Below are 19,910 nucleotides of genomic sequence, written 5' to 3'. Positions count from 1 at the left end.
ATTCTTTGCCATGAGGTGCCATGTTGAGCTTCCAGTGACCAATATAAGGGAGTGAGAGCGATAACACCAAATTTAACACACCTGCTCCCCATTCACACCTGAAACCTTGTAAAACTAACAAGTCACATGACACCGGGAAGGAAAAATTGCTAATTGGGACCAATTTGGACATTTTCACTTAGGGGTGTACTCACTTTTGTTGCCGGCGGTTTAGACATTACGACTGTGTGTTGAGTTCTTTTGAGGGGACAGCAAATTTACACTGTTACACAAGCTGTACACTCACTACTTTAAAGTGTAATTTGCTCAGTGTTGTCACATGAGAAGATATAATAAAATATTTACAAAAATGTGAGGGGTAGATTTTTGTTTTGTTTCTTTTGTAATGAATCTGCATGTCTTTACATGTTACAGACAGTTGTAGAGTGTTAAGCCCCATACACACGATCATAAATTCTGCCAGCAAACGTTGGATGTGAGCTTTTGGTCCGAAATTCTGACCGCGTGTATGCTCCATCGGACTTTTGCTGCCAGCAAAAGATTGAGAGCAGGTTCTCTCTTTTTCTGTCGGAAAAAGTTCCGATCAGAAATTCCGATCGTCTGTACAAATTCTGACACGCAAAATTCCTACAAATGCTCGGAAACAATTCAACGCATGCTCGGAAGCATTGAAGCTCGTCGCAGCGTTGTACGTCACCGCGTCCTTGACGGTCAAAAGTTCAAAGAACTTTTGTGTGACCGTGTGTATACAAGCCAAGCTTGAGCGGAATTCCGTCGGAAAAACCATCCAAGTTTTTTCCGCCGGAAAATCCACTCGTGTGTACGGGGCATAAGAGAAATGGTGATTGGAATGATAGACACGCATCTTCTACTTCCATTCTTTGTACTGTTTTTTACTCTATTGTATTAAAATATCTTTAATAAAAAGAGATTATAAAAAAAAAAAAGTATGTTGATGCTGACTTCACTTGCTGCATGCCACAAGAACAAGAGACCTTTTTCTTTCAGGGGCACTTGTTTTGGTGACAACTAAGCGTATATACCGTATCCTCTTGCTTTGGAAAGATTTTTCCTTACTTCTTGCTGTATCTTTAGGACAGAAAGTTAATGAAATCACCCCCCTGTACACAGACAGCTTAAAAAAAAAAAAAAAAAAACATGAGTTTTAACCATTTTTTACTCTATCCAACACTAAAAAATATATATTTTTGGGCTTTAACATACACTTTAATAAAGCATTGACAAGACACTATATGACTAGACAGCCTCATTTACCATTGCAGATATATCTAGGCAATATAACAGTGTAAAGCAATTGTCTTACATTATGTATATTGCTATTTCATCAATGTCACATGCCCACAGAAGGACATTTTATTGATTTCAGTTCACAGTTTCCTGGAAAGGAAAATCCTATTTTTTATTCTGTTGTAGGAAAATAAAGTTGTTGAAACGTTAAGACTACTATTATCTTCCCAAGGCCCTGGTACTGCGAACCTAAGCCTGGAAATACAAAGAAAACTCACCCAAGCTCTACCGCCGTGTTAGAAGATATATGAGTGGAGTGTCGGTGCTCAGACTATAACGTCCAATGCAAATCCATGAGATCAAAAAGCCGGCAACCCAAAAACGTCTTCATTATGATACTTTATTTGAGCACTGACAGCAATTGCAACATCATTAAAATACTAACGCGTTTCGGCCGAAGCCTTCGGCTGAAACACATTAGCATTTTATTGATGTTGCAATTGTTGTAAGTGCTCAAATAAAGTTCCATAATGAAGAAGCTTTCGGGTTGCCAGATTTTTGATCACATGGAAATTCTTTGCTGCTGTCGACCTTATCTGCCTCTAGCCGATAAGTAGCCAACCCTGGTGCGAAAAGGTGGCAATGCCAGGAACAGGAGACAGAAAACAAATGGCTAAGCTCTTTCTGCATCCAAACTGCCACAGATCCTTAACATCATTAACGGAAAAAAACGTCTCTCTCTTCAACAAATAAATGCTGTTGATTATTTCTGCTTATTAAGTCCGAGTTTTCTAAGCCAGTAAGATATTCTGAGTGGATGTTTCAATTTCTCAGCATTTCAAAGATGCCATTGGGTGTGTGTACAGACACACATGACTCCTAATGACTACCAGTAACTTTCAATCCCAACTCTATTGTAATTTTTTGTTTTCTGAAGTAGGTGAAAACAAAATCAGCTCTGGCTCTAATACTCACCTTCAATCTGGAGTTGTCCCCGCAGTAATATTTTTTAACCACAAGATGTCCTCAGTTTTCCTGAGAGCACATTGCAAGTGCAGGGCATCATGAACCCTCTTCCCGAGCGGGCCCCACCACGCCACCCTGCATTCACAATGTGTAATAGTGCAGAGAGTTGCCCTGATGCCATTCTATCAGCATTAGTCACTGTAGTCTTTAGTCTCCAAAGCTACAAATACTAGGTAGGCTTAGCAGATTGGCGGAATAGTGAAGGAAAAGTAAGTTGGTGCAGCTGTTGGCTGATGACAGTTAAATGTATAGCCAAACCCTTTTTATTTTGGATAGAGAAGGAAGTCTGCTGTAGGTTGGTGGGTCAGTGAGTTTTTGAGGAAAGTCACCAATGGAAACTTTAGGAAGGCCCATAAAATTCAGCAGTTACTTAAAGGAGAATCACAGCCAAAACTCAGACCCGTTTTAAGCAGACAGTGGGTTGAGGCCTGTTGTCAGCTTTTCTGGCCATGGCCATCTTGAGTAAGGACGGATGCATATACAGTAGCACTTACTTCCTGGAATCCATCTGCCCTTAGCTCAGGCATGCAGATACTTTAATTTGTATCAGATTAGCAAACCCATCAGGTCAGTGAACGGAAGTGACGTTCCGTCAGCTGCGCATGCGTTCCACCGCTACCAGGTTTGCTAATCTGACAGAACACCTGCAGTCAGAAGGCAGCAGAGGACATCTTACTACACCCAGCTACGCCTTGAATTTCAGAGTAATTTTAGCAATAAACGGAGCCTATATAAATAAATATAGTATATTGGCATCTGTGATGCTGTTTTGATGTTACTTTTTGAAAGAAGCTAGACGCCAGCAGTAGGAAGGTGGTGGAGGTCATGTTGGTACACCCCACATTACTTTGCGCTAAAACTTTAGACCTTCAAAATGAAACTGCATCACAGATGTCAATATAAAATATATTTATTTATATACACTCACTTTATTGCTAAATTTACTCAGAAATGCAAGCCGTAACTGGGTGTAGTAGGATGTCCTATGCCCCTGTTCTAATCAGATTAATGAACCTGTGGAGCGCATGCGTAGCTGACCGAACGTCACTTCAATTCGCTGATCTGATAGAACACAGGCAGGAGGGTGTGCTTAGTTTAGAAAGCAAGAGAAAGCCCCTCCTGCCCTCCTGAAGACTCCTGGGATCTACAATATAATTTACCTAGGCCAGGAAGTAACTGAGAAAACATCTTAAAAAAAGGTTTTAAGTGAGTAAATATAATATAATCTCCTATCTATTCACTATTGGTAGCAGCAGAAGAATTAAAATAGTAAATGTTTATTGAGAGAGTGAAAGCTTGAAGTTACAAACTTATGTCTAGTGACCATAACCATACCTCCCAAATGTTTGAGATGGGAATGAGGGACACCTATCAGCAAAAGTATGCGGGCATAGGACATACCCCTTGCCACGCCCCCTCAAAGGAGAATTGTACAAAAAAATAAGATTGGTTAAACCCACAAGTGTTTTTTTTTTTTTTACCACTACTATTTTATTTTTATTTTATATTGGCGTTTGCAATTTACAAATGCAGCAATTTCGAATAAGGTGACCAGATTTTTTAAATGAAATCCGTGGACATATTTTTTTTACTAGTATTGGCGGCAATTAGCGACTCTCTGCCCGTCACCTCACAGCCTGTCAAGTCTTACTCTCTGGGCCCGGCTACTACTGGGTGGGGACCGGAGGAAGATCACTCCACCAGGGAAGGCAAGGAGATGGGCAGGTGGCTGGCCAGGACTTGAGCCAAGGCAGAAGAACATGCGTGCATTAGTGGAACGGGCATGCACCCGAAACTGAAGAAATATTCTCTCTGCTCCGACCAGCACATAATCATCAGAAAGGGGCACAGATAATGAAAAAAATACACCCCCACCCCCTAAGCTAGTAGGAGTGTCAGAGCGGGGGGGGGGGGGGGGGGGGAGGGGGGTGTAATTCAGATTTTGTTTTTTTAATTCTGCACTGACTGTCTTTGACAGCGTCCTTAATCTGGAGACTGTCCCCGGAAACCAGGGATGTCTGGTCACCCTAATTTAGAAATCAGGTGAAAGGTTTAGGCAAACACTGATAGATAAAAAGTGCATTTTATATACATCTATATAGATCAGACCAAAATGAGGGACAAATGAGGAGGAATAAGGGACAATCCCTCGAAATCAGGGACAGTCCCTCGAAATCAGGGACAATTGGGAGCTATGCATAACCCTGGTACCGTTTCTTGCAGCTGGCGGCTGTTTTTCTCATTAAAGGATTTTGAGCGGCTCGTGAGCAACTAGAATGCTTTCTGAAGCGGAGGGAGGGGATGCTCCTTACTGTTTCCGTTTGGTCCTACAAATTATTTGACGGGGAGGCTGGCTACTCCCATAGGCAATCAAAGAGTAGATATGAATGGCCTTGGAGGACCGTAGCGACATCATGACGTTCCTTCCAGTCCAAGCTGAAATGATTATTATTTTTAACCACTTATGGACCGCCCGCCGTCATTTTACGCCGCTACTTTGAAGAGGAATATCATTGTTATGGCAGCTAGTTACCATAACCCTGGTATCCTCTTCTTCAGCGGGCGGTCAGCTTTCAGATAAAAGTGGTCGCTGCTGCATATTCACTGCTAGATCACTTTTTCTTTTGGTGGCGGGGGAGGGGCCCCCCTCCCGCTGCGCTCCGGTGCCCTCCGCCACTTACCGGGGCCGTCAGTAGCTGGCTGGCTTGGTATGGAGAGGAGTGAGGAGAAGATGGCCCCCACCCATCTCATGTTATTGCAGGGCGGAAGTGACGTCAAAACGTCACTTCTGCCTTAAAGTGACATTTTTTTTTCAAATGACAAAACTTGTATTTATTTATTTTTATTGTAAATATGAGAGTCTTTTTGACCCCAGATCTCATATTTAAGAGGTCCTGTCATGCTTTTTTTCTATTACAAGGGATGTTTACATTCCTTGTAATAGGAATAAAAGTGACACTTTTTTTTTTTTTTTTTAAAACAGTGTAAAAATCTAAAATAAAAGGTAAAATTAATAAGAATTTTTTTTTTTTTTAAACACGCCCCGTCCCGCCGAACTCGTGTGCAGACGCAAACGCAAACGGTGTTCAAACCACACATGTGAGGTATCACCAGGATCAGTAGAGCGAGAGCAATAATTCTAGCCCCAGATCTCCTCTGTAACTCAAAACATGCAACCTGTAGATTAGAATGTTTTAAACATCGCCTATGGAGATTTTTAAGGGTAAAAGTTTGTCACCATTCCACGAGCGGGCGCAATTTTGAAGTGTGACATGGGTATCAATTTACTCGATGTAACATCATCTTTCACAATATAAAAAAATCTGGCTAACTTTACTGTTGTCTTATTTTTTAATTCAAAAAAGTGTATTTTTTTTTTTAAAGTGCACTTGTAAGAGCGCTGCGCAAATACGGTGTGACAGAAAGTATTGCAACAACCGGCATTTTATTCTCTAGGGTGTTAGAAAAATTATATATATATATATCATGTATGGAGGTTCTAAGTAATTTTCTAGCAAAAAAAATGTTTTCAACTTGTAAACACCAAATCTCAGAAAGAGGCTTGGTAATTAAGTGGATAAAGCAAAAGATTGAAAAATGTTATTATTTTTGTTGATTTTTTGCTTTTAAAGGTATAGAAGTGATTTGGGGCAAATCATAAAGTGGACCTGTCATCCTTATTTGTATTACAAGGGATGATTACATTCCTTGTAATAGGAATAAAAGTGATAAAAAAAATTAAAAGGGACTGTGTAAAAATAAAAAGTAAAATAAAAAAATAAAAAAAATGAAAGCACCCCCATCCCTCCATGCTCACACACAGAAGCGAATGCATACATAAGTCATGTATAAGCGGTGTTCGCATCACATACAGAGGAGGTCTAGTACTAAAATCCTTGCTCTGAACTTTAGTGTCCGAGCAAGGATTTTAGTACTAGACCTCCTCTGTAACTCTAAACAGGTAACCTGTAAAGGCATTAAAGTGTCGCCTATGGAGATTTTTATGTACCGTCGTTTGTTGCCATTGCACGAGCATGCGCAGTTTTAAAGTGTGACATGTTAGGTATCTATTCACTTAGCGTAAAATCATCTTTCACAAAAAATTGCGAAATTAAATTTGTTTCGTTTAAATTCATTAAAATGTATTTTTTCCCAAAAAACTGCATTTACAAAACCTCTGCGCAAATGCCGTGTGACATAAAAAAATTGCAACAATCGCCATTTTATTCCCTAGGGTCTCTGCTAAAAAAATGCATAATGTTTAGGGGGTTCTAAGTATTTTCTCGAAAAACTGCTGATATAAATAAGAAGTGCCAGAAAACGCCTAGTCAGAAAGTGGTTAAGGTAAGTTTGGATACATTGTTTCAATAAATAATACTATGTTTTAATAGTTCCTGCACTTCTGCTACCGTGTGTTTTTCATATGCTTCCGAGGATCCTTCCTAGATCTGACGTGCCTGAGCCGCAGAATTCTCTGATCGTTCCATCCATCCATCCATCCATCCATCCATCCATCCATGCTCTCCTATGTGACCAGGCTTATACTACCATCCTGAACTATGACCACATCATCCCACTATCTATGGAGCATCGTCTCCTGGAACAAGTACTTTTTTGGCCCTATTATTTTCATGTGTATTTTTCAATCCTATCAGCATGATCACATTTTTTCAAACTCCTCTTTAAAATTCTGTATGCGGTGTAATGGGATACATATCTTTTTTTTCTTTTCATGTGTTCCCACTGCAGAGTCTTCCCATCATTTCCTGTCCTAATAGGAAGTGAGAAGAAATCTCCCCAATAGACGAAGGCATGGATGACAATAAAAACCTGCCAGTGGCTCTAACCCTTCCTTTTGGCTGGAGCTCTAATATTTATTTTTCCAGTTAAAATAATCGATTTGTGTGCCAAGGGTGCCTTCCCCTACTTCGGACTTTGAAATCATTAAAGCAGAACTTCAGTGATTTTTTTCAACTTTCCATCTATTAAATCTTCTTCCCTTATTGTTTTAACTTTGGATAGTAAAACATTTTTTATATATTTTTTGCAAGTAAAAACCTTATACAGCCCACTTGTTTCTTGTCTGGTAAAAAGCCTAGGCCTATGACATCATGCACAGATCTCTCTCTCACTCTTGTGAGATTTTGCCAGGAAGGGAGGATGATAAGTCATAAGAGGGCCAATGAGAGCTGCAGAGCTGGAGGGGTGCCTCTGTGTGTCTGTGTAAATCCAGGAAGTGAACAGGCAGCAGCTTTAGCTGCCCACAGTTAAAATGGTTGCAGCCAGACTCAGTGGAGGGAGATTTCTGCAGCATATTTGCCAAGAAGAGAATCACAGTATATATAAAATAATATGCAAAGTGGTTGGAGGGAAGCTTCGGAATACCAAAGATGCTTTTATTACAAATTATGTGAGCAGACTACAGTTCCTCTTTAAAGTTTTACTAAACTCAGGACCCTGCATTTACTATATCTGGTCTCCCATAGAACATGGAAATGCAATTATTTTAGTAAATATAAGCTGCTAAATACCTTTTCTCACCAGCAGTATATAACAGTCTTGTGACTGCTATCAGAGTTTGGTTAAAGATTTTTTTTCTTTGACTGTCCTATGAGGCTGCGGGACCCCTGGCCCTCTGTCTGGACAGTGCTAATTGGCCCTGTGCTGATCACATGCAGCCTCCCAAATAAATAAAAAAACTCTCTAGCAATAAACACCAAACTGAGCATGTGCAGAGTGAGTCCACGACTCTGTACTATCAGGAAATGAATAGGGGACATGGAAGAAGGGGAGGATCAGAGAAGACAGGATTAAACATCTTTTTTACACAATGCACAGGATTAACCCCTTAGGCATAGCTCCCAACTGTCCCTGATTTCCAGGGATTGTCCCTGATTTGGAGCAATGTCCCTCTGTCCCCCTTTCCTCCTAATTTGTCCCTCATTTTGGTCTGATCTATATAGTTGTATATAAAATACACAGTGCTAAACCTTTCATCTGATTTCTAAATTGCTGCATTTGTAAATTTTAAAAGCCAATATAAAGGAATAATAGTGGTTAAAAAAAGCACTTGTGGATTGATTTAACTTTTTTTTTTTTGTGTTGTCCATGTCCATGTCCTTAATAATATCCAAGGTGTGATTTGCCCCCCACTCGATCGCCGCTCGATCCGTCTTTCAGGGGGGTTATCTTGAGTGTGACTTCTTGTAAGTCATATTGCCTGATTACTATCCCGGTCTGGTCTGTGCGGATGTGGAGTGTCTTGGAGCTACCCGAGGAGAGAAAAGGTTTTTAAAGGATCTCCATGTAGGAAGTACTCTTCCGGTGAAATATACACGATTGGCAGACTAAGCCTCTGAAGAAGACCCCTGCATTCTGGGTTGAAACGCGTCAGCATCATTTTTCTAAATTGTCAACATTTTTATAACTGATGTTGCTATGAAAAATTCTTTGTCTGCGAGTGTACTTTCGGTTTCGTTTTTATTTCCTACTGGAGCTCATGTTGTTTTAACGATCATGTCATGTTTTTTGATACTATAAATAAATAATTAATTTTTTCATTTAACATTGCATCAATTATTCTACTTTGCTGCCTAAAAACCCCACTTTGGGGAAATCTTTCCTTCTTTTTTTTTTTTTTTGTACTTTTGGGGTGAGCAGCACCTTTCCAGCTCTCTTTGTGTCCCTTCTTTGCTATGTCCCCTTTAAGGGGCGTGCCAGGGGGGCATGTCCTATGCCTACATACATTTTCTAGTAGGTGTCTCTCATTCCCATCTCAAACTGTTGGGAGGTGTGGTTAGGTTCCACAATAAGTATAACAAGCATGCTTTACTGTATATACAGACTGACTTTAGACCCCTTTCACACTGGGGCACTTTGCAGGTGCTTCAGCTCTAAAAATAGCGCCTTCAAAGTGCCCTGAAAGAGTCGCTCCTCATACTCCAGTGTGAAAGCCCCGCGTTCCACCTGAAAAAAGCCCTGGTCACTGCAGAGGCACAACAATGGTGTCACTCTCGGGCCACAGCATTTTCCATGTAGTCACTCGTTTGAAGCCTTAGAAGACCCAGGAGGTGCAGCATGACACTCAATTACTTACTGGACATGGTGGGGTAGCAGAGACAGGGACTGCACCTTCACAATCCCCAAAAGTGTAAGTAAAAAGATCCATTAGCACAAATGTAATAAATGTACCCACATTAATAAAATAAAAAAACTTGCATTTATTACATTTATGAGGCCTGCAGAGCATTGCAACCCTGATCAGTGTGTCCTGGGTTACAATGCAGGGGCTGCTGCAGACTTTTTACCCTAGCCCCAGGTCTGTATGGATGTACATACCTTCAGTTATAAGGGGCTCATTCACACGGGCACACAAAGTGTTTTGTTTAGATGCGCATAGAAGATAGTTTTGTACACATCTAAAAACAGCACTATAGTAATCCATGAGCCCATACACACAGCTGCATCTACTGCAGGCTCATTCACATGGGAAGAAAAAAACAATGCGTTTAGATGCGTACAGCAGATTGTTTTGTATGCATCTAAAGCTAGGTTCACACTAGTGCGATGCCAGACATCTCATGTGATTCCCACCGCATTGCTGTGCAGATAACATGCGGTGTCTGTGCGATGTAAATTCAGCCTTACAAAATGTATGGCTGAAAACGCATCAGATTTGCACCAAAATGGTGCAGGACCCTCTTTTTGGTCCATACTGGAATCGGATCGTGTGTTCATACCCATGCAATCCGATTCCTGTACCATTTTACAGGTCGCACTGCAATCTGCGAACCGATTTGGGGATGTCATTAAAGTGGTTGAAAGCCCTTACAACACACTTTGACCTAAAGGTAAGCCTAGATTAAGGCTTACCTGTAGGTCCAAGAAATATCTCCTAAACCTACACGATTTAGGAGATATTTGCCGGAAGACAGACGCCGTAGACAGCGGCGCGCAGGCGCACTGAGAGCGGCATCGTCAACCACGAAGATGCCGCGCGTGTCGTTCGCTGAACGACAGCGGCGGAGCAGCGAGACCCCCCGAGAAGATGGATGCGCTGGACTACAGGGGACAGCGGTGACTGCGCTGGCTCCTGTGTCAGGTAAGTGACACATAATGGACTACTATGCGATGCATAGTAGTCCATTATGCTTTGCCTTTGCAGGGAATGAAAGAGGAAGTAAACCCATCAGGGTTTACTTCCTGTTTAACTTTACATTGACACGCAGATGTCAGTGTGAACCGCCTGGGATACAGGAGTCAGGTGCGATGCGGGAATCGCAGGGTTTCCCACATCACACCAGCCTAAAAGCAGCACTATAGTAATCAACAGGCCCGGGCAAACAGTTGCATCTACATATGAAAAAAAATGGACTGCGTTTAGTGGTGCACAGAAAATGTAGAACTCAGCTGCAGATTTTACGCACATATGTGTATAAACACGCTTATAGGTGTTTAAATGCACATAAACGAGATTACTTTAGGCATATAATTTACGCAAGATCTTGTAGCTCAGCCAGTAAGAACCTTTCTTTCATGAAAAAAAAAGTCTCTAAATGCAGCATTTTTTTATGCCTCTGTGAATGGGCCCTAAGGCCCCTTTCACACTGGGGCGGGAGGTGAGTTGGCGGTAAAGCGCCGCTATTTTTACCAACGCTTTACTGTCGGATTTGGGCGCTATTTGGACGCAAGCGGGGGCAGTTTTACCCCCCACTAGTGGCCAAGAACGAGTTGAAAACCGCTGCAAACCGCCTCTGCAGCCATTGATTTCAATGGGCAGGAGCGGTGGAGGAGCGGTATACAGCTGTTTCAGGGCACTTTGCAAGCGCTATTTCTAGTGCTGTAGCGCCTGCAAAGCGCTCCAGTGAGAAAGGGGCCTTAAGGTCCCTTTCACACTGAGGTGCCTCTAAACTGCTTTTGAAGAGCTTTTCAGGCGCTTTTGAAGAGCTTTCCATTCATTTCAATGGAGAGGGGCGTTTTTTCACCGCCCTGCCTAGCGCACTGCCCCAGTGTGAAAGCATTCATTGATTTAAGACCTCTTTCACACTGGGACGGTTTGCAGGCACTACAGGGCTAAAAATAGCGCATGCAAAGCTCCCTGAAAGAGCCACTCCATTCACTCCAGTGTGAAAGGCCAAGGGCTTTCACACTGGAGCGGTGCGCTGGCAGGATGGTAAAAAAAAGTCCTGCTAGCAGCATCTTTGGAGCGGTGAAGGAGGAGGTTTTAACCCTTTTTTGGGCATTAGCTGGGGTTAAAAGTGCCCCGCTAGCAGCCGAATACCTGCGCAAATAAGACGGTAAAGCTCTGCTAAAAATTGTGGCGCTTTACCGCCAACGGACCAACCACTCCAGTGTGAAAGGGGCCTTAATGGAAATAGGTTTTCGTGACTTTTCAGGTGTTTTTTTACCGTGAAAGTGCCTGAAAAGCGCCTTAGTGTGAAAGGCAGGAGGAAATAAATAATGGACCAAGGCTAGTCATAGACAACTCTTTTTCTTTTTGATTCGCCAGCAGGCTGATCGAAAAACAAACAACGGATACCTCTATCCACACAAGCAAAGTGGATGGAGGCAGTGTCAGGATCATGTAGAGCCCAGGGAAAACATGGCAACCCCCCCCCCCCCCAATATGTACTGTATGAGCGTGGTGTCAGAAAAATCCCCCCACCCCCACACACACACACAAAAACACTGACTACTAATCTGCATGCTTATCCCTTAAGCATAAATTTCCCCTCCTCCCAGTACAAATTCTCCCCCTGCTGAAATCCCTCCTCAGCATAAATCTTTGCCCCCCCATACCCCAAATCCCCTCTAGCTCAAAATGACCCCCCCACCCTGAAAAAACTCCCAGCACAAATCCTCTGCCCCTAAAATTTTCCCTCCTAGTACACATCCCCCCCACATGCTTTAAATAAGTACAAATTTCCCCCATATTCCCCCTCCTAGCACAAATCGTCCTCCCACCATCCCCCCTCCCAAACACAAATCCCCCTAGATCACCACTCGTAACACCCCCCCTAGAGCAATACTTACCCCCTGCCACCCCCCAAAATCCCAGTTCTAACATGAATCCCCCCCAATCTCCCAGTTGTGCCCCCCCCACCTCACATGATACCACAGTGCCCAGAGCAGCGGTCCCTCCTGCCCACCCCTTGTCCCGGCCCTGGATGGAGGAATCCTCCCTGCTGAACCAGCCGAATTTTGATCCATCTATGGCCAGCTTGAAAGTACAGTGATATCACATGATTCAGGTAAGTCGGGGGGGGGGGGGGGGAGGGGTGGTTAGGAAGTGGAACCGTGTTTCATGTTACACTCTAAATATTGGTGTAACATGTAGTATGATCTTAAAGGTGAAATGCATATTGAAAATAGCTCTGCCGGCATCCACACAAAACCGAAATATCAAGTTTGCATCAAGTTGGATTTCAAAAATCTGCAAATCCATATGGGCTTGTTCACACTTGCCCCTACCCTGAAAAGGGATCCACGCTCAGATCGCTCTTAAGAGGTGTTTGACAGGCAGTGAAGAGGTGTTGTATCGCCTCATCAGCTCCTGCATTACCACCTGAACCTTGCACTAGCACACTGCACTGCTTGCTCAGTTGCCCTATTCACTGGATATCTGGATACCGGATCAACCCAAAGCAGCGGGGGGGTATAATTCCTACTGCAACCACAAAACACAGCCTCAGGTCCACGTCATATGCTGCATCTGAAAAGGGGAAGAAGGAGGCAGTAAAATTGCAGCTCAACCGCTGGGTTTTAACACCCCCAACCCACCCAACTGCTAGTGATCTGTCATTTAATGGAAATCTATGCCCAAATTATACTGTGTAGGGTCACCAGCAGATCATATTGGAACCTGTGGTTCTAAGACAGCTATAAAGCTGGAGGCCATCAATATCTTTAAAGCAAAAACCTGTCCTAAAGGAAATAAACAAAACCTCACTGCTAACCTTCTTCTGAAAATGCTAGATACCTGGCTGTCTGTGGCTTTAGTACATTCTGAGACACAGACCTGGAACCAGCAATGCAGCAAGTGAAGTCTGATCATCTTATCTGCATGCTGGGTCTGTCATTGACCAAAAGTATTGCAGTCTTTAACTTGTAGAGACAGCCAGGCAGCTAGCATTTTCAGGAGCCCAGCAATAGCTGCCTACAAGTTTCCTTTAATGCTAGTTCCATTTTTCAGTCATAGGTACGCACATAAAATAATAATACATGCATATGTCTATATTTCATTTGTATGCCTAATCCTCCAGAGAGAATAAAGAAAGAGTGATAATCATTTAAAAGGATTATCTGAAGAGCAAAACATTTCCCCATACACACACAAATTGTGATTGTACAAACCTTGTCCCTGTAAGGCCCCTTTTTCATTGGTTGGATGCCGGCAGGAGATTCCTCCCCCCCCCCCCCCCGCTCAGCAGAGGATCTCTCCGCTGAGCAGGCGGATGACAGGTCCGTGTCCACTCCACTGATGCAGAGTGGGCACGGACACAGACCACTGTTCTCTATGGGGTGGTCGGATAGAAATGGACCGCCTGTCCATTTCTATCCATCTGTCATCTGATCTACGAGACAGATGGGGAATGTATCCCCCATCAATTGTTTTTTTTACCAGACAGGATTGGATCTGATGCTGACGGGTGTCGCTCCATAGAGAAGAATGGAGGTTCTGATTGGGTCAAAACTTCGTTTTGCAGGCAGACCCGATTGGAGCGTCTATGTGAAAGGAGCCTCAACACACAAGTTACAATTCGTTTGTACAATCCCCTTAAAGCTGGTCATAGATTATGCGATTTTTCTTCCTGCAACCACGGGTTGCAGGAAAGAAAATAACTTGATTCCCTCATCAACACTGTCTGTTTCTTTCCTACAATCCCTCCCACTGAGCTATTGTGTTCTCCCGGCAGGGGTGGAGTGTGGCAGGGAGCCACCCCTGCCGGGAGAACACGATGATTATTGCTGGGGGTTAAAGCCGCTAGCAATAATTGTATGCTAGAAAATCCAACATGCTGGCTGTATCCAAGCTGATCGATGGATTGATTCAGGCACAATCTACTTGCCCATAGATGGATCAAATCTTGGCCAGTCCCAGCTCAACCAGCCGAGATTCAAACCATCTATGGCCAGGTTAAGGCTGTGTGCACACCTATGCAGGTGTGACAGTGCACATGCGCATGTTTTTGCGGGCTTCCCTATAGGCAAAATCGCACAGAAGTGAGAATTTTTTTTAAATGGACCAAACACACGTACTTTGATGCGTGATTTCTCTCGCATGTTAGCTAGTTGTGTTGGGGTCTCATCACGAATTAGCAGCACCTGCATCACACAAATGTAAACAGAGTCTTAATCTACCAATGAAAGAGCCTGGCTGATTGGATATACATTGATTGGCTAGTCTAGATAGGTCTTTATATTACAGTTTTGGTAAATCAAATGAGATTTTACAGATATTTTACAGCCAGATTGTAATGTGTATGCTGAGTATTACAGGGATCTATTTATAAAGTTCTACAACTACACACACACATTGCATTATGGCTGTATCAAACAAAATTCAAAGATTCCAAGTCATGGAATCGTTTTTTTTTTACAGAATACGATTGCATATCTCCAATTGACTTATATAATTTGTGTGCTCACAGATTTCGCACACTTTGACCTAAATGCCGTAAACGATGCACTCAGACTATAATTTCCTATGTAAGTTGAATTTATGTAAATCTGAACATCAGAGGTCAATAAGTAAAACCAAATGAGTACAATAGTGTTATGAGTTCATTGTACACCGCGATATGTTTAGACTTCTACAGAAATCTTTACGTGTGTGGGTTTCACACACAACATACCAGGTCAATCATAAAATTTGATGAAGCTATAAGTTAACTGAATGAGGATTATAATAGATCAGAAGGGCTGAGTTTTATAGAATGTTCTCTATGGCAACCAGAATGATTATACAATCAGAATCTTTGTATGTCATGAAAGGTGACCATTCAAGCCCTAGTAGTTCATTGGTGTCATGCTTCGCTGTGCCAGCTGGTGTTGGCCCCAGAAATATGCAGGGATCCTCAAGTGTGAGGCCTACAGCTCAAGGAACCCTTAGCAACCTTGGGAGAAGCCAATCTTACCCAGGATTTCATGGAACCCTAAGGTTCATCCTGAGGTTGATAGGGGTTCCTTGTATTGTAGCTGTAAAACCTCCCATTTGATGGTGCCTGCATAGCTCTAGGGCCAACTTTCCTTGGCAGAGCCAACTACATGAAACCAATAGCTGTCTATAAGGGTGGCATTCTGACCACTAGTCACCAAGGGACAATTTTCCCATTGAACCCAAATTTAGTTTTAGAAGGGGTTCCCAAGACCCGAAAATAATTTAATTGGTTCCTTTGGGGTAGAAAGGTTGAGAAAGGCTCCTCAGGAGGAACTCTAGGGTTCCATTGAACCCTGGTTGAGAATGGTTGCTCTATATTGAGTTATACAATCATATATATAGCTACGATTCAACATCATTGTACAGGATTTTCCCAAAATCCTGAAATCTGACACAACCAAGAACTCAAAAAGTTACTTATCCATTAACAAAGTTATTCTGAGTGTCAAAAGATGAGTCATAGTATGAATCACGAAACTTACAACAAAGGGAAGAGAGCTCTGACAAGCACAGTAGAGTGTAAGCTGTGTAGACCAGTGACTCAGCAGTCATGATACAACATTGGCCATTTAGAAGATCTGCACCCACCTCTTCCGCCTGCTTCCTGAGGGCCTTCTCCCGTTCATACTGCGTCAATAACTGCTCGTTATCCTCCTTCAGAAGCTCTGATTCCACCTCATGTTCTTGGTTCTCAGTCAAGACAGCATCCAGGTTCTCCAACACGTTGACCACCAGGGGCATCAGTTCTTTGACCACCTCTTCGTCATAACACTGGATCAGACGCTCGAACTCCCTGTAGATGCTATTGGCCAGCCCCGACACCCGTTCTGACATAACCGACCCCGAACAGTAGTCATCTTGGTACACCACCCCATCATCTATCTGTATCTCCATCATCTTGGCAGCTGGTCTGGTACTCCAAGTATAGCACCCAATAAAAGAAGTGTACCACCTTTTAGATCTATCCCTTTGATTTCTAGGGAAATAAATCCCTTTTTAGATATTTCTAGCCTTTCCTTAAAAAAGAATCAGGTGCATTGATTTGTTTTTTTTAAGACAATATGGAATCAGTACAGAGTTGACTGTCTATCAATGAATTGGGGTGTCCTTGTTCTTTTTTTTTCTTCTTGTTATTAGTGCAATATATAAGATAAAAAATAAATAAAAGGTTAAATTCTTGAAAGGACAGTCCACTTATCTTCACTTAAGGTGATACTTTAGGCGAATGTCTACATCAAATGCTACATGCGGGTCTCCATGTACAGTATATACAAGCAACCTTGACGTGGCCTGCTATTGCTATAAGGGTTTATATCTGCGCCAAGGTATTGCAGCACCGCTCTCCATCTGACTTCGCTGCCCCCAAATCTGTGCAAATCTCTTATCGTTCCTCTTCTTCAGCACCCTTTACAATCATAGCTGTCTTTTCGATGGGCCCGGCAGCAGCAACAACAAGCCAAGATGACGTGCGAGAACACCAATTTCCTGCAAATACAGTCAGTGCAATCATTTACCCACCAAGAACATGCAAGAATTTATGAATCAGCAGGGGGTTAGGGCATCCTTGCCTACGTACAAGTACTTGATTGACGGCAGATCCTAACAGTCCATCCCTGCTGGTAATTAAGGTAATTGTTTATACAGAGGTTACGTCCATGGTATGGATGGTCGCCAAGGCAGAGCCCTGAAATAGATGCATCTTCCTTTTCTGGTATAGGATCCGTGCACCTGATTCCTCTCCCTCCCCCACCCTGGATGCAAATGTCTGCCTGTAAAAAAATGGATAGAACACACCTGCAGCGGTCCCAGGGCTGATCCTGCTGATGATGATGATGATGTTGCTGCCTAGGTGTCACAGGGACCCCTCCATCTCATTATAGAGGTGATGGTGGTCCCAGCAAACAGAGGCACCTCCCAGCTCTGCTGTGTGTAGGGATAGGAGGCAGGCTCTCCCCTCCTTCCTCTGACAAGGCTGCTGATCTGACGTCAGGCTTGTCTGCATTATGGGTAAAGAATACAGCTGATTCACTCCCAGCATCTCTCGCACTGCAAAGCCATTGCCTGTTTACTATTGGAGGCCAGGGACAGGAGGGAGGGGGGAGGCTGGCTGCTGGTACCTAACCAGATCCTCCCTGTGCAGCCTCAGATACCATCACATGCATCATTAGCTATGCAAGTGCCACTAATGAAGAATGCATGAAACTGCATCTTGTAAAAAAATAATAATAATAATTAAGTGGCCAAAATTTAAAATAATATTCAAAGTGTTAAACAGAAGACTCATCCCTCCTTGATGACCGTACATCCCTGGCAGTTTCCAGATCACTGTTTGCTCATAGGACGTTGGCTTTGAAATAGGTTTCTGTAACTCCATTCTCCGTAAGGCCCTTTCACACGATCTGAACCCATCTGATGGATCTAGGCTGAACCGCCATTTATGTCTATTGGCGGGATAATGTAAACGGACATATATCAGTTTCTGGCCACAGAAAAAAAATGGAAAAGGTTTGCGTCCTTTTCTATTTTTGTGGTCACAGATGTAAATAAATGACATCCATTTATTTCCGATCCGCTTATGTCTGTTTAGCAATTTTTTACTTTTCTCCTATCACTAGTTTCTTGTACAACTAAAAAAAAACGAAAGTAAAAACTAAAAATGGGAAAGGTTTGCGTCTTTTTCTATTTTTCTGGACACAGGCAGATGTAAATAAATTACATCCATTTACTTCCGATCCGCTTATGTCTGTTTAGCATTTTTTTTACTTTTCTCATCTATCACTAGTTTCTTGTACAACTAAAAAAATACGAAAGTAAAAACTAAAAATGGAAAAGGTTTGCGCCCTTCTCTATTTTTCTGGACACAGACAGATGTAAATAAATTAATTCCATTTATTTCCGATCCGCTTATGTCTGTTTAGCATTTTTTACTTTTCTCGTCTATCACTAGTTTCTTGCACAACTTAAAAAAAAAAGGCATGTAATGCCTGGTACACACGATGAGATTATCAGATGAATGATTGTCCGTTTTCTTTTTTGCATATAGACATTTGAAAAAACACACACACATAAAGCACTGGTGTAACGCTCAGTGCTGAAACACCTAATTTTGAAAAATAGTGGGAGGACATGCATAAGTATGCTGGTTCATCAATAGCAACAATAAAAATATATTGAAGAGGTAAAAATTTAATAAAAAAATAAAAAAAAAAGTTTTTTGTAAAAAATCGATCGGTCAAAGCTCTGAAATAAACAAGTTGAACATAGAGTTCTAGGGGTTGCGTCCCTGTCAACTCTGATGCCCCGTACACACAATCGGAAATTCGGCCAGCAAAAGACCGATTAGAGCTTTTGGTTCGAAAAATGCGACTGTGTGTATGCTCCATCGGACTTTTGCTGGCCAGCAAAAGATTGAGAGCAGGTTCTCTATTTTTGGGTTGGAAAAAGTTCAGTTCGGAAATTTCTGATCATCTGTACAAATTCCGACGCACAAAATTCATACGCATGCTCGGAAACAATTCGACGCATGCTCGTAAGCATTGAACTTAATTTTCTCGGTTCGTCGTAGTGTTGTATCTTGTATGTCACTGCGTTCTTGATGGTCGAAAGTTCAGAGAACTTTTGTGTGACCTTGTATATGCAAAGCAAGCTTGAGTGGAATTCCGTCGTAAAAAACATCCAAGTTTTTTCTGACGGAATTTTCGATTGTGTGTAGGGGGCACGAGTCTCTGAAACAAATGCTGCAAAGGAAGTGAGGCTGCTTCAGGCGCGGGCTTGGGGACCCAAACCCTATGGAAAAAAGGAAGGCAAAAATGTAAGAGAATCCCCAGGCAAATCCTAGTGCAGCATTATTTTATTCGATTAACCACTTCAATACAGGGCACTTAAACACCTTCCTGCCCAGACCAATTTTGAGCTTTCAGCGCTGTCGCACTTTGAATGACAATTGCGCGGTCATGCTACACTGTACCCAAATGAAATTTTTATCATTTTTTTCCCACAAATAGAGCTTTCTTTTGGTGGTATTTGATCACCTCTACGGTTTTTATTTTTTGCGCTACAAATAAAAAAATACCGAAAATTTTGAAAAAAAAAATGTTTTTTTTTGTTTCAGTTTCAAAACTTTGTAAATAAGTACATTTTCTCCTTCACTGATGGGCACTGATGGGGCTACACTGATGGGCACTGATAAGGCGGCACTGATGGGCACCAATGTGGCACCAATGAAGTGGCACTGATAGGCGGCACTGATGGGCGACACGGATGGGCGACACGGATGGGCGACACGGACGGACACTGATAGGTGGCACAAATTGGCACTGATAGCTGGCACGGATGGGCGGCACGGATGGGCGGCACGGATGGGCGGCACAGGTGGGCATGGATAGGCGGCACAGGTGGGCATGGATAGGCGGCACAGGTGGGCGTGGATAGGCGGCACAGGTGGGCACTCATAGGCGGCACAGGTGGGCACTCATAG

At 42.7% G+C, this 19,910-nt stretch overlaps 1 protein-coding gene across 12 annotated transcripts in view; it reads right to left on the bottom strand.

Annotated features, from left to right (window-relative positions):
- The window catches only part of MAPK8IP3 (mitogen-activated protein kinase 8 interacting protein 3), a 178,214-nt gene extending 160,801 nt beyond the window's left edge, over nucleotides 1–17,413 (bottom strand). For 8 of the 12 annotated variants that reach the window (XM_077449188.1, XM_077449183.1, XM_077449187.1 and 5 more), the window contains exon 1: nucleotides 16,022–17,412. In XM_077449188.1, the coding sequence (XP_077305314.1) occupies nucleotides 16,022–16,330 (309 nt within the window). In that variant the 5' untranslated portion in view covers nucleotides 16,331–17,412. Of the gene's footprint in view, nucleotides 1–16,021 lie in introns of all 12 variants that reach the window. The other 4 variants (XM_077449189.1, XM_077449193.1, XM_077449190.1 and 1 more) reach the window with 2 other exon arrangements.
- Between the last annotated feature and the right edge of the window lie 2,497 nt (nucleotides 17,414–19,910).

This window comes from Lithobates pipiens, unplaced genomic scaffold (genome assembly GCF_037356315.1).
Source record: "Lithobates pipiens isolate NorthernLeopardFrog02 unplaced genomic scaffold, aLitPip1_a1.2 Scaffold_22, whole genome shotgun sequence".
Taxonomy (NCBI): Eukaryota; Metazoa; Chordata; class Amphibia; order Anura; family Ranidae; genus Lithobates; species Lithobates pipiens.
This window is presented reverse-complemented; position numbering and strand designations above follow the sequence as displayed.